Source organism: Eptesicus fuscus, chromosome 5 (assembly GCF_027574615.1).
Source record: "Eptesicus fuscus isolate TK198812 chromosome 5, DD_ASM_mEF_20220401, whole genome shotgun sequence".
In the NCBI taxonomy this organism is placed as follows: domain Eukaryota; kingdom Metazoa; phylum Chordata; class Mammalia; order Chiroptera; family Vespertilionidae; genus Eptesicus; species Eptesicus fuscus.
Window position 1 is genome coordinate 20,117,876 of NC_072477.1, and position 14,686 is coordinate 20,132,561.

General features: G+C 40.3%; 1 protein-coding gene across 3 annotated transcripts in view; it reads right to left on the reverse strand.

The window, feature by feature from the left end:
* The window catches only part of SAMD15 (sterile alpha motif domain containing 15), a 33,488-nt gene extending 18,864 nt beyond the window's left edge, over positions 1-14,624 (reverse strand). For 2 of the 3 annotated variants that reach the window (XM_054715873.1, XM_054715874.1), the window contains exons 1-2: positions 11,904-14,624; positions 10,660-10,758 (exon numbers count right to left, since the gene is read on the reverse strand). In XM_054715873.1, the coding sequence (XP_054571848.1) occupies positions 10,660-10,758; positions 11,904-14,624 (2,820 nt within the window). Of the gene's footprint in view, positions 1-1,257; positions 2,071-10,659; positions 10,759-11,903 lie in introns of those variants that run through there. The other variant, XM_054715872.1, reaches the window with a different exon arrangement.
* Between the last annotated feature and the right edge of the window lie 62 nt (positions 14,625-14,686).

Genomic DNA, 14,686 nt, shown 5'->3' on the forward strand with positions numbered 1-14,686 from the left:
AGAGTGCTTTTGAGCAAAGCGATTCACTCCATAAGTAAACCACCATGTCCCTACCTTAGCCATTCACATTTTTCTTTTTCGTATAATTTTGAGCCAGACAAATTTAATGGCATCGAAAATGTTGTTAGTCCAATTTGGGGGGAAATTAGGCTCATCACTAAATATATATATTTTTAAAATATATTTTTATTGATTTTAGAGAGGAAGGGGAAGGGAGAGATAGAAACATCAATGATGATAGAGAATCATTGATTGGCTGCCTCCTACATGCCCCCTACTGGGGATCAAGCCTGCAACCCTGGCATGTGCCCTTGTCTGGAATTGAACCTGGGACCTTTCAGTCCACAGGCTGACACTCTATCCACTAAGTCAAACCGGCTAGGGCTCATCACTAAATATTAACATTCTATGTGAATGCTAATTTGAGGCACTGTTCCTTCTCTCAGTGAGAAAAAAAGAAAAAGAAATGTATTCCTTTGACTATTCATTCAGGTGTGGGGAACTGGACAGGATACATCATTGCCCTTCTGGATTATGGTGGCCCTTTAGTGGTTTTTAGGAGTAAGAAGTGAAACTGGCGGGGGGTGGGGGTGGGGGAAGAGCAGTTAAATCTATAAAAGTAGAGAGGAACTGGAGTTATTCAAGTGACAAAGTATTTTGTAATTTCTTTTGAGCTGTCCAGTCATGGGTAGACTCTGGCCTGAATTTCATTTTATAAAGGTCTAGCAGGTACCACATAAAAGAGCCTTTAAACAAACCTCAGCACCTAGTTCATAAGGGTACTTCCATAGCCATGCTATTTGTAAGGATAAATACAAATCTAAGAGATTTTTAAAAATATTTCTCTTCAGAAAAATTGTAATATATATCCCTTTTCTCTGCTTTTGAGATGTATATAAATATTTTAAGAAGCTGAATAAGCCTTCTGACAGTTTTATATCTCAGGACTGATTTTCTGAGGGGCTTTGGAGCCATCTCTGAAATGTGAGCACCTGGTCTCCCTGAATCTGTGGGAGTTTATCCTAGTGCCTTGCTCCAAGTAATAACTTCCTGTTTGACATGGAGATGTGAGATACAGACAGTTAACATGTATGCAATATGTGCCTGGCTATATAAAAGGGTGAGATTTCTTTGTCTTTTCAATCTCTTTAGCAGCTTGCCTGTGATACGCATCACAGTCTGATTTAATACTCATTTAATAATACAATTTTCTTTTAAAAAATACATTTTTTATTGATTTCAGAGAGGAAAGGAGAGAGGGAGAGAGGGAGAGAAACATCAATGATAAGAGAGAATCACTGATCAGCTGCCTCCTGCATTCCCCCTACTGGGGGTTGAGCCCGTAACCTGGGCATGTGTCCTGACCGGGAATTGAACCATGACCTCTTGATTCATGGGTCCATGTTCAACCAGGGAGCCATGCTAGCTGGGGCAAAATTCTTTCTTTTCTTTTTAATTGTTTATTTTTTATTTTTTAGAGAGAGGAAGGGGGTGGGGGAGGTGCAGAGGGACATCAATTTGTTTAGGCATTCATTGGTTGATTCTTATATGAACCCCGACTGGGAAACAAACCGATAACCCTGGTGTATTGGGGCTATGCTTGAGTTTAACCAACTGACCTACCCGGCCAGGGCACTATCTTTGTTTTAATGGCATGCTAAATTGAAACAGAAATACAGGAATGTGCTGCGAGTTGGTGACAGAACTAGGAGTAGTGCCAGGAGTTCTACTCTGATCCTTAATGAGGAGGAGAAAAAGAAAACCCAAAAAGACCAAACTTCTTCCACCAAGTAATTTAGTTTGATCTTTCAAGCTAAGTGCAATGGCTTTTCTCTGTGGCTCAGTGTAATAGAATGCCTAATTCTCGTCAGGGGAAGTTATTTGTGGCTCATAATCTTGTAATCCTGCTGTTTGCACAAATTCAGAATAAGTCAAGGAATCAGATTTTTCCCCAGTATGACCTTTTTGTTCTAAAAATAAGCCAATATTGTCCCTATAGGGAAAACGGATGGAGCGTTTAAATAATGGTTCTTCAATTCCCAGTAGCTCCCGCGTGTGCCGAGAAATTACCTGAAATACAAGGATAATTTTTTAATGGGACTAACCCGAAAATACAACTAAATCAAAGCAGTTCTACTTACAATCGTAGGCCTTTTGAATGCTAACCTCCTAAGCTATTTCTACAGGAAAATTAAATAATGAAATAACACTCTGAAAGGTTTACTAGCCTGGCCTTATCAACACAAAGATCTTGAGAAACATAACATGATTTCTCTCTTTATTATTTATTTATTTATTTATTTATTTATTTATTTATATATTTCTTTATTGATTAAGGTGTCACATATTTGTCCTCATCCCCCCATTCCCATCCCACACCCCTCCCCACGGATGCCCCAACCCCCTGTTGAACTTAACCATTGGTTAGGCTCATATGCATGCACACAAGTCCTTTGGTTGATCTCTCCCCCCTCCCCCCACCCTCCCCTATCCTCCCTCTGGGGCCCGATAGTCCGATCGATGCCTCCTTGTTTCTGGTTCTATTCTTGTTCATCAGTCTATGTTGTTCATCATTTCCCCTAGGTGAGCGAGATCATGTGTCACTAGAGATATAAGAACTGAATGTGAGACGAGCAATAATAGTTATGCTGACAGGCAAATGAATCAGTCTGTAGTGAGTTTCTTTCTGGACCAACAGTTCTTTTGAGACCCAATTTCAATGTCCACCAGTTCCTTATGTGTACATGTCGGCACTGACCCCTCAGCTCTGGATGGTGGACAAATGGTGGTAACGGAGGTCCGACTCCCTCTGGTTTGGTCTCGGCAGGACCCAGGGGCACGGCTTCACCCGGACTCAGGGGCACGTGGCCTCACCCGGACTCAGGGGGCGCGTAAAAGTCCTATTTAAAGGTGTTTCTAGGCCCTTGCATCAGATGGCCACGGATGGGTTCATTTATTTTCTTTTGAGCAATTTGACCAACCATCTGAGCAAATAATATGTTCAGATCAGGAGTCCTGACTATCTCTGGGAAGGTTAATAAATAACTTGTCTATAAGTTAATCTGCAACTAAAAAAAAATTATTCTGAAAATAGTTATTCAATATTTTTGACTAAAAGTAAATCTTAAACACTAAAAGCAGACATTGAAGTACCAGCTGTTTTATTAGTACCCATACTTGTAAAGTCTTTTAAAACATCTTTTGCCACAATTTTTAGTGTTTCTAAAACATAATTCATATTCATTGAGCACCATGCCACTTACTAGCCTAGGTCAAGCTGTCACTGAATTTTCTAATTTTAATCACAGGTCTGTTACTAACACTGATATTTGAATTCATATTCTGCATCTGGATGAGACTGTCGCCCATGAAATTGCTGTTGGAACACAGCCAAAGGAGTATGTGGAATGGATTTTTTCTTTTGTTGTTGTTGTTGTTTAGTTTAAAACTGCTGGCCATACTTATAAGACTGTAAAATTCATGTCACAGACAATTCTAAACCTGATACTAAACTGCCCATTAGCCATATATTTCAGATAGGAAAGGTAACTTTCTTCTCAAATCTTACTTGAATTGGTTTTGTTTACACTCCAGAGATGGTTTGTGGGTAAAAGATTGTTGCCTTGCATTTCCAGTGGGACTACTAATTAGGTCTGTAGCAAGGGGTTTCTAAGAGTTCAAATCCAAATTACTACAGGTGGCTTTTAAGAATTCTCATTTATAACTGATATTGCTACATTGAGCACCTTGCTTGGTCAGCACCTCATCCTGACTCTCCTTTTGTATGTTCCTTACCAGAAGGAGTTATTTCACAAATTCACTGAGATTTACAGAACTGTGCCTATTGTAGGCCATGAGGGTCCAGTATTATTTAGTATTCTAATGTAGAAATAAAGTGTGTTGTAAAGCAATTAGTTACATGTGGAATCAAGAAATATAATCTGGTCATCCCTCTAATTCAGTGATTCTTAAAATATATCTGAGGTGTACTGATGGACCATGAGGGCTACAAAATTAATCTAAAACTGTGAGTTCTTTCTTTAATTTTGATTAATAACAAACAATAGACTTTATTTTTGCCTAAGAGTTAGAGCAATTTACTAGTAACTTGAGTAGTATGGATTATTAAAACTAGATATTCAGGAAGATTAATATTAGAGTTTTCCAAGGATTCTTAATTCCATATTCTAGGATCGTGGCCCATACTCAATGCTTGCAGAGCACCTCCTTCACATGGTCTCAAGTAGGTATTTGTATCACCTTAGTTTTCAAGAAGATTCTAATTATTCCTGTATCTCATTGTATTGTGTGTTGATCATGGTTTTCAAAGGATGCTAGTTTTGCTTTTATTTGTAAACTACTGATAGTTTTTCTTCATCATTATCAATTTATTAGATACTGCTTAGTTACTTTATAGTAGCAGTGCTCACTTGCTTAATTGAAACGATGATTTATTTGTTGTTGTTGTTAATCTTCACCCGATGATATTTTCTCCACTGATTTTTTACTTTTATTTATTTATTTATTTATTTTTTCACCACTGATTTTTTAGAGGGAATAGAAGGGAGGGGGAAGAGACAGAAAGAATGAAACAACGATGTATAAGAGACACATTGATTGGTTGCCTCTCATACACATCCCTGGGGCCAGGGATCCAGTCTTCAGCCCCTGGGCCGACACTCCAACCACTGAGCAAACCGGCTAGGTCCCTGTGAGTTATCTTAATTAAACCTAAAGACATAATTGTTGTGATTCAAACATGAATCATCTATACCACCATGATTAAAAAAGGTGTATAGTTTCCTTAAAATCAGCTTGTTGATTCATATGACAATGTGGATTAATCAAATGCACTTTGCTAAAGGAAAGATGCTAAAGTCAAAGGCTACATACTATTTGATTCCATTTATGTGAGATCCTAGAAAATTCAAAACTAAAGGGACAAAAAACAGATTAGTGGTTGCCAGGGACAGGAGGGATGGGCTGACTACAGAGGGTACATGGGAAATATTAGTGAGATAGAATTGTTCTGGATACATGATCCTGTGTATTTGTCAAAACCCACAGAACTGTACACTATAAAAAGTGACTTTATGCAAGTTTTTTAAAAAGCATATTTTTATTGATTTCACACAGAGAGGAATGGAGAGGGAGAGAAAGAGAGAGGGAAACATCAATGATGAGAGAGAATCATGGATCGGCTGCCTCCTGCATGCTCCCTCCTGGGGATCGAGCCCGAAAACCAGGCATGTACTCTTTTTTTTTTTTTTTTTTTAATATATTTTTTATTGATTTTTTACAGAGAGGAAGGGAGAGGGATAGAAAGCTAGAAACATCGATGAGGAGAAACATCGACCAGCTGCCTCCTGCACACCCCCTACCGGGGATGTGCCCGCAACCAAGGTACATGCCCTTGACCGGAATCGAACCTGGGACCCTTCAGTCCGCAGACCGACGCTCTATCCACTGAGCCAAACCGGTTTTGGCCAGGCATGTACTCTTGACCTGCATCAAACCCAGGACCTTTCAGTCCACAGGCTGATGCTTTATTCCCTGAGCCAAACTGGCTAGGGCTATGCAAGTTTTTAAGAAGCCAGGATGTTGTGGTAACCCTGATGGCATATATGAATCAAATGAATCTAACTGTATTACAAAGTAAAACAAAATGTCATTGAAGGATGTAGGGAAGAAAGGAGATGACTCTGAAAAACATTGCTTTGTCTATGTAGTATAAGGCTAAGGACAAAAACCACTGCACACAACACTGTACTCTATATGATAAATGTGTTTCTCATAGGGATACATATTTACAGATAAGGAGAGCCAGCTTCTCACTGTCAGAGAAAGAAGTTATAAAAATCAAAGGGGAATAGGAAATAAGAAGGCTGGGAAGGCTGGAATGAACCTTGTGGTGCCAGACTAGAGTCAGAGATATTAATCAGTATGAACGCATAGTGCCAAAAAGTACCAAAAAATTCAAATAAAAATAGGGGAGCATGCAAAAGGACATAGAAGCCAATGTGAAAGAGTCCCAAATGGGAGAGAAGGGACAATTAAGCATCGGAGAGAGTTCTTTTTTTATTTAAATTTTTATTTATTGATTTGAGAGAGAGAGAAAGGGAGGGAGAGAGAAGAACATTGATTTGTTATTCCACTTGTTTATGCATTCATGGATTACTTCTTGTATGTGCCCTGACCAGGATCAAAACCACAACCTTGGCGTATCAGGACAATGCTCTAACCAGCTGAGCTACCCGGGCAGGGCTTACAGAAGAGTTCCCTAAGAAGAATTCCAATTAAATATGGAAGGGCTCTAGCTGGTATGGCTCAGTGGATAGTTTTGGCCTGTGGGCTGAAGGGTCCCGGGTTCGATTTCGGTCGGGGTTGCTGGCTTGATCCCCAGTAGAGGGCGTGCAGGAGGCAGCTGATCAATGATTCTCATCACTGATGTTTATATCTTTCTCCCTCCCTCTCCCTTTCTCTCTGAAATCAATAAAAATATATTTTAAAAAAACATGGAAGGAATGAGGGAAATAGAAAATAATCATTAGAACAGCATAGTAATAACTGCTGCAGGCAAGCTCCATTGATGAATGCTAAAATTAGTAAGTACAACTTGAAGGAGAAACAGGATATTGCCACAACCTCAAACTATCTCCTCCACTATATTTATTACAGTGGCTGTTTTACTCTGTCCATAAACTCTTTGATACTCTTCCCTTCAGGAAGTGGAGCTCAATTCTCTTCTCTTCGAGTGTGGGCTGGATTTAGTAACTCACTTCTAATGAACAGAATATGAGACGGAAACACAGTAACTTTACAGTGAGGAAACGTGGCAGATGCCACCTGAACCAAGTGATCAAGATAAACATCTCCAATGATGAGCTGTGTCGATGTCATGTACTGCCTGAACTTATGAGATGAGAAGGGCTCTTCACCTCTGTGATAGTCTTCCCCCCAAAGCATGGGAAACATGGACAAACTAAAACGCCTGACTACTACTCTTCAAAGTGTCAAGATCATGTAAGACAAAGATCGATCAAGAAGCTGCCACCTATTGGAGGAGACCAAGGAAGCATGACAGCTAAATGCAAGGTGGTATCCCTGATTGGATTGTGGAACAACAACAAAAGGACATCAGTGGAAAAATTGCAGAAATCTTAATAAAGTCTGTAGTTAATAAAGTCTCATCTACACATTTTACCTTTTCTCTGTCATCCAAGTGTGTTGTAGGAAGGGCAAAGGGAAAGGTGAGTTATTTCCGCAGGTGAAGTATGAGTAATTGCAAAATTAAGGAAGTTGAAGAGAATAGAAACTGGCCATAAATGAACTAGAAGGCTTGTGAATGTGGTTCATAGTTCAAATGTGGTTCCATTTCTTAGTGGCATGTTCAGCATTCTGTACTCTCAAGCAACCTGCTCTTCCTCACTCCCCCACCTCTCCCAAAGCCAATGAGTGGGAGAGAGAGCATGAAAAAGAAAACTTCATTGCTTGGGCATTGTTATGGGATAAACTATGGATGTACTTGGTACTATAATTACAACAGTGGGATTAAATACGCTATAAGGAAGGGAACTATGGCATAACTAAGTTCAGGTATGATCTCTAAAAAGTTACCTGTGTCAGAGTGTATAATTAGCTTTTCTATGTGGACCTAAGTGTCAAGCAAAGGTTTTCTAACATATCTTTGAATGTCTTGATCTTTATGTTACTCTAGTGATGTCAAGGAGCAGCCACATTTGTCTGGTAACTTTAATAATAAATATTCCAAAGTTTGCTTATTCAAACTTCTTGGGATATAAGAATAGATGACTGGGTTCATCATTTACTCAAGGATTTCAGAAGATTTTAAAGACCTCTTATTTCTTACAAGACAAGAAAAAACACAATTGGAATTTTCATCATTGCATGTTGATATTGTACTTTTGGAATCAGAATGTCATGGAGGCAAAATGAATCAGCAGACTCTTAAATAAACTTTCTATATATAGAAAACCCTAAGTGACCAGTCAACTGAACAACCGAAGACCGTACGACCGTTTGACTGATTGCTATGATGTGCACTGACCACCGGGGGGCAGACACTCAATGCAGGAGCTGCCCCCTGGTGGTCAGTGTGCTCCCACAGTGGGAGCGCAGCTCAGCTGACCAATAGGTGCCAGATGCTGGGCTCATGGCTGGCCAACATGGCTGCAGCTGCATGAGTGGCAGCACTACTGAGCTGCAGTGGCAGCAGGTGCAGCGGGGACAGGATGAGCAGGAGTGGCACAGTACCCTCGAGGCTTGGGCTCCTCCCTGGCTGCCTGCCATTTTGCACACTACTACATTCTTTGGCGGATGTCAGGCTGCTGGTTTCAGTCTACTGGGATCGGGCCAAAACTGGCAATCAAGGGGTCCTGGGTTATGAGAAGGCGCAGACCAGGGTGAGGGACCCTACCAGTGCAAGAATCCATGCACCGGGCCTCTAGTTTCATGATAAAAAGCAAAATTCTTGGTACTTAATGTTCCAGAAATTTGGATTACAAATTATTATTTTGATAATTTTGTTCTTTACTTTTATTTAGAAAATTTCGTATACTATAAACATAAGTAGGAATTAGAGCTCATAAACACAGTCACATCATCTTTGAACATAAAAAAAATAGGATGTATCTGGTAGCACTTGGTAGCTATGTGAGGGCATGGTTGGAAATACTAATTTGTCATAATTGGTCCTTTTTTACATCATGAACATGAGGTTCAGCTTATAAAATTGCTCATTTAGATTGTAGTTTAAATAGAGTATGGATTGGGAAGTCACACAAAATAGATTTGAATCCTGGCTCTTAAATTTACTATCTAGGTAATCTTGTGTAAGTTGCTTCACTCTTCTGGGTCTCAGTTTTTTCTTCTATAAAATGGGGATTAAGTAATATAATACTACATATATGGTGCCCAACACACAGTAAGCACTTAAAGAGGATAGTTATTAGTAGAGTTCAAGAGATTAAATGTTCAGTTAGAACTATGTGTTTAATAATTTAAAGGATTTCTTTATATCTTGTTGAAAAAGGGGTTAGGTATTAAGTATAATTTTCTTATTTTCTAAATCATGTGACTGATGGAATTATATGGTTCTAAGGCCTGATCAAAAGTCACCTAGGGAACAGATTCCAGGGTTTACCTTAGATGTAAAGCATCAAAATCTCTGGAGTGTGGAGCCTAGGAATCTTTTTAAAAAATCTCACCTGATTTCAAAGACTATCTGAGTTTGAGAATTACCAAGGCAGAACCATTTACAGGCAATATTTACTGAATGAAACCATGAGTATGTTGGGGAATATTTAAGGAAAGGGTATAAATGATATTATGTGTGCGAGGCTTTGTAAACTATCAAGCACTATACATGAAGGGTACCGTTATGCAAAGAAGCAAGATCATGGACTGTTGGTGCTAGAAAGATGTTGGGAAATTGAGGTCCAGAGAGGTGAATGTAGGTAGCAAAGGATGCAAAACACATATGGTGTTACGGAAGTGCCAAACGGATGTCAGAGACATAAAATGTATGGCTTGGGAGGAGAGGTTACTGTGACCTGGGAAGGTCAGGAAAGACTTCTTGGGGAAATGAAAATTGAGCTGGGCTCTAAGGATGATTAAGATTCATATTAGTCTAACAGGGGAAGAGGGACCTGGGCAAGCTGCAGAGGGAGGAATGTAAAAGCCAGGTTTGGGAGGGTGTGAGTTAGACCTGTGAGGCTGGAGCAGAAGATTCATGTGGAAGAGTGGTAGGGAGAGAATGGTGGTTGGATTGTGGAGGACCTCGAATCCTAAACTAAGGAGTTGAGACTATATTGTAGGCAGAGGGGATCCAAAGAAGGTTTCTGAGTAGTATATAAATGGTTGGAAGGTGAGAGTTTAAAAGTAGTGCCTTTGAATCCAAAGGGCCTACAGACAGAGGCTAAAAGCAGGAATATTCTAGCTATAAGGCAATAAAGGTCTTAACAAGTGGGAATGGAGAAAAACAGATGCTATAGGACAGTGATGCGCAACCTTTTGAGCTTGGTGTGTCAAACTTCGCCAAAAAACTGAGCATAGCCTAAACCGGTTTGGCTCAGTGGATAGAGAGTCGGCCTGCGGACTGAGGGATCCCAGGTTCGATTCCGGTCAAGGGCATGTGCATTGGTTGCGGGCACGTCCCCGGTGGGGGGTGTGCGGGAGGCAGCTGGTCGATGTTTCTCTCTCATCGATGTTTCTGGCTCTCTATCCCTCTCCCTTCCTCTATGTAAAAAATCAATAAAAATATAAAAAAAAAAAAACACAGCACTGAGCATAACTCAGGTAGTGTGTCACTTTGAGGAAAAAACTAACTCCAAGACTCTAGTCGCAAATGTTTCATCCTCGGCATGCGGCCGCGTATCATCAGAAATGGCTACGCATGTCAGTGCTGACACGAGTGTCATAGGTTCGCCATCACTGCTATAGGAGGAACTGACAGTTCATGGGATCTTTGTGGTGATCAAAGGAGAGAGAAGAAGAAACACTGTGAGCCTGGGGGACTGGGAGTATAATAATACTACTGACAGAAATAGGAGGCAGAGGAAGAAGAAAAGGAGGTTGGTTAGAAGATAGACAGTAGCATTGTTAACAGAGCTCTATGGGGAAACTTGATACACAACTCACCTTCATGTCTTCAAAATCTGTTATCCCTATCTGAGGGAGGTTTGAGCAGTTTACATGGATGAGTTTTCGGCCACTGATGAAGTTTGTGATAAAACACTCCTGTCAGTACAATGAGAACATCACTCAAAAGATGTACAACAAATGGAAAGAATGAAGGAAGGGAAGAAGAAAGAGAGGGAAGGAGGGAGGTAACGAGGAGGGAAGGTAGAAGGAGAGAGAGAAATGGAGAAGGGAGGAAGGGAAAGTAGGAAGGTAGAAAGGGAGGAAAGAAGGAGAGAAGGAAGGTAAGGAAGGGAGGGAATAAATCATGTTTGTCTCCCATTATATACTGAGAAAATTTTAAGTGTAAACTTAGTAATAATCCTAATAATCACACATATTTTCCATCTAAATTTTTGATAAAACTTCTGAAACCGGTTTGACTCAGTATATGGAGTGTCAGCCTGCGGACTGAAGGGTCCCAGGTTCGATTCTGGTCAGGGGCATGTACCTTGGTTGCGGGCGCATCCCCACTGGGGGGTGTGCAGAAGGCAGCTGATCAATGTTTCTCTCTCATCGATGTTTCTAGCTCTCTATCCCTCTCCCTCTCTGTAAAAAATCAATAAAATACATTAAAAAAACCAAAATTTCATATTGCTCCTTAAATTTTTTTTGGCACGATACAACCAGTAGTTCTTTCATGTCTCAATTACATTAAGTACAGGGTTACACAAGATTCCACATCTTGTATTGTTTTGTGGTAGCCCAAGAACATAGTTAGCATCAATGAAATGAGGACTCTATCTTTTAAATAAAACTAATTTTGATTAATTGGCTATTTAAATTAGTACTGCTAGGTGCTCATAATACATATAACATATTTGGGATACTTAAGATTAATAATACAAGTTCAAGAGCTAAAATAACTTCACAAAGAACCAAAAAGTCTACCTTGAATAAAGTCTATTAAAAAATAGTTTTCTATGAAAAGAGGCCTATATAAATTTCTTAGTCTTTATTCAAGGATTGCAGAGAAATAAACTGTGATAAATAAATAAATAAAACACACACAAATGTGACTCTCCCTTCCTGTCCCAAAATATACATCAGTGGGAAGGCCCAAATTAAAATCCAAGTTACCGCTACCTTGGTCCAGGACATTTCTATTATCCTTCTAGTAAGGCAGAGGCAAGAGCTCGGGTAAGGTAGAGGAATAAGAGGTAGACAGATGAGAATATGATTTCAAAAAATGTAATTTTGTATACCTTGTATTGAGGGAAGCCTAACTCGCTAATCCACTCTGCAACTTTTTCTGGGCTCCAGTTAAGATACTCAAATTGTAGCTCAGGACTTTCGTTTTGCTGGGCTTCTTTATCATCCTTCAACTGTAGGGACAAATCTACAGGTTTTTCACTCCATGACTCTCTTAAATCCCTCAGAGACTCGGAGGGATATAAGTCCTTACTGGTATCAGTAAGCTCATACTGTATTGGGTGTTCTTTTGAAAAATCATCATCTATATTTACTGACTTTACTTCTCTTACTGTGAAAGAGCCTATCTCTTTAATAATCCTTTTAGTTCCTTTTACTAATGACTTTATTTTATAGTTAGGATCCTCCAGCTTGTCTTCATCTGCAAAATGCTTAACTTTGATTGGTTCTGGCCTATCTTCCTTGTTTAATTTTTCATGTGTCTCTCGTCCAAATAGTGGTTTGGCTTTATCTGGTAACTCTACATCTTTATCCTTAGTTGGCTCTTTTTGTGTCTTCTTTTGAACCTCTGATTTGGTCTTTTGTAGTGTCAACTGAGGACTTGATTTACTTTGGGTCTCTGGTTCTTTCTTTAGAAACCATGGTGAAGTCTGTTCTGGAGGCTCTAGACCTTTCTTTTCAGTTGACTCTCTCAGCATATCATCTGATTTGGACTTCTGTGGTGGTGCTTGTCCTGTCTCAATTGATTTTCTTTGCTTATTTTTTATAACTGTTGGTTCAGTAGCTTCTGGTGGTTCTAGAACTTTCTCCACAGTTGACTTCCTTTGTGTCTCCTCTTGAATTTCTGGTTTGGTCTTTTCTGTTGACTCTAGACCTGTTTTCTCAATCAGTGTTCTTGATTTTTCCTCAGGAAACTCTGATTTTATCTCTTCTAGTGGCTCTGGAACCTTCCCCTCAGTTAACTTTCTTTGTGACTCAATTGGTTTCTGGTCTGGAAACTCTGGTTTAGTCTGCTCAGTCCCTTTTTCCTCAGGTGGTTTTCTTCCTATATCCTCTGCAACCTCTGTCTTAGTCTCTTCTGGAAGTTCTAGACCTGCCTCCTCACCAGACTTTCTTGGTTTCTCCTTTGGAAACTCTAGTGTAGTTAGCTCAGATGGCTCTGTCTCTTTCTCTTCTGTTGATTTTCTTCGTATCTCCTCTGGAACTTCTGGTTTGGCCTCTTCTAGAGGTTCTAGATCTGCCTCCTCACCAGACTTTCTTGGTTTCTCCTTTGGAAACTCTAGTTTAGTTGGCTCAGATAGCTCTGTCTCTTTCTCTTCTGTTGATATTCTTCGTATCTCCTCTGGAACATCTGGTTTGACCTCTTCTGGAAGCTTTAGATCTGCCTCCTCACCAGACTTTCTTGGTTTCTCCTTTGGAAACTCTAGTTTAGTTGGCTCAGATAGCTCTATCTCTTTCTCTTCTGTTGATATTCTTTGTATCTCCTCTGGAACTTCTGGTTTGGCCTCTTCTGGAAGCTCTAGATCTGCCTCCTCACCAGACTTTCTTGGTTTCTCCTTTGGAAACTCTAGTGTAGTTGGCTCAGATAGCTCTGTCTCTTTCTCTTCTGTTGATTTTCTTTGTATCTCCTCTAAAATGTCTGGTTTGGCCTCTTCTAGAGGCTCTAGATCTGCATCCTCACCAGACTTTCTTGGTTTCTCCTTTGGAAACTCTAGTGTAGTTGGCTCAGAAAGCCCTGTCTCTTTCTCTTCTGTTGACTTTCTTCGTATCTCCTCTGGAACTTCTGGTTTGGCCTCTTCTAGAGGCTCTAGATCTGCCCCCTCACCAGACTTTCTTGGTTCCTTCTTTGGAAACTCTAGTGTAGTTGGCTCAGATGGCTCTACCTCTTTCTCCTCTGTTGATTTTCTTCGTATCTCCTCTGGAACTTCTGGTTTGGCCTCTTCTGGAGGCTCTAGACCTGTCTCCTCAGTAGACTTTATTGGTTTCTCTTCTGTAAACTCCAGTTTGGTCAGCTCAGATGGCTCTTTGCTTTTCTCCTCAGATGACTTTCTTTGTGTCTCTTCTGGAAATTCTGGAGTGGTCATCTCTGGTGACTGTAGATCTCTATCTTCAATTACTTTTCTTGGTTTCTCACTTGGAAATTCAGGTTTGATCTGTTCTGAAGGTTCTTCATTTTGCTCTCTAAGCAATTCCTCTGGAACCCCTAGTTTGGTCTCCTCTAGTAAGTCTAATCTTGTCTCATTGATTGTGGCTCTTGGAACCTCAGACTCAGTTTCCTTTGGGAGCTCTAGATTTGTTTCTTGAGCTGACTCTATGAATACACCTTCTGTAACATCTGGTTTGGTCTCCTCTGGTGGCTTTAGGTCTGGCTCCTCCTGTTTTTCATCCATAGGGATCTCCAAATCCTTAGAAAGCTCTCTTCTCATCTCTCTGGATGTCTCCAACATTACCTCTTGGGAAATCCCTATCTCAGTCTCCTTTGAAAGGTCTATCTTTGACTCCTTGAGAATCTCTTCCTCTGATATCCTGGTTGGTTTTAGTTGTGGGTGTATATTCTCAGCACTTTCTGGCATCTGGTCTTTCAAATTCTCTTCCTCCGTCTCTGGCTGTGGCTCTTGGTGAATCTCTCCAAGTAGCTTTGGGTGTGTCTCTGCCGGGATGTCTGGTTCGGCATCTTCATCTATTTTAAGAGGCCTAGGTTTTTCTGGTCTCTCAGACTCCAGGTCTTCATTTTCACCGGGGCCAGAATCATAATCTTCTGGGACTTCAGCCATGGCGCAGATTAGCCAATGCGCCCAGGCCTCCTAGCAACCCCAACTTCCGATAACGTCTCTAT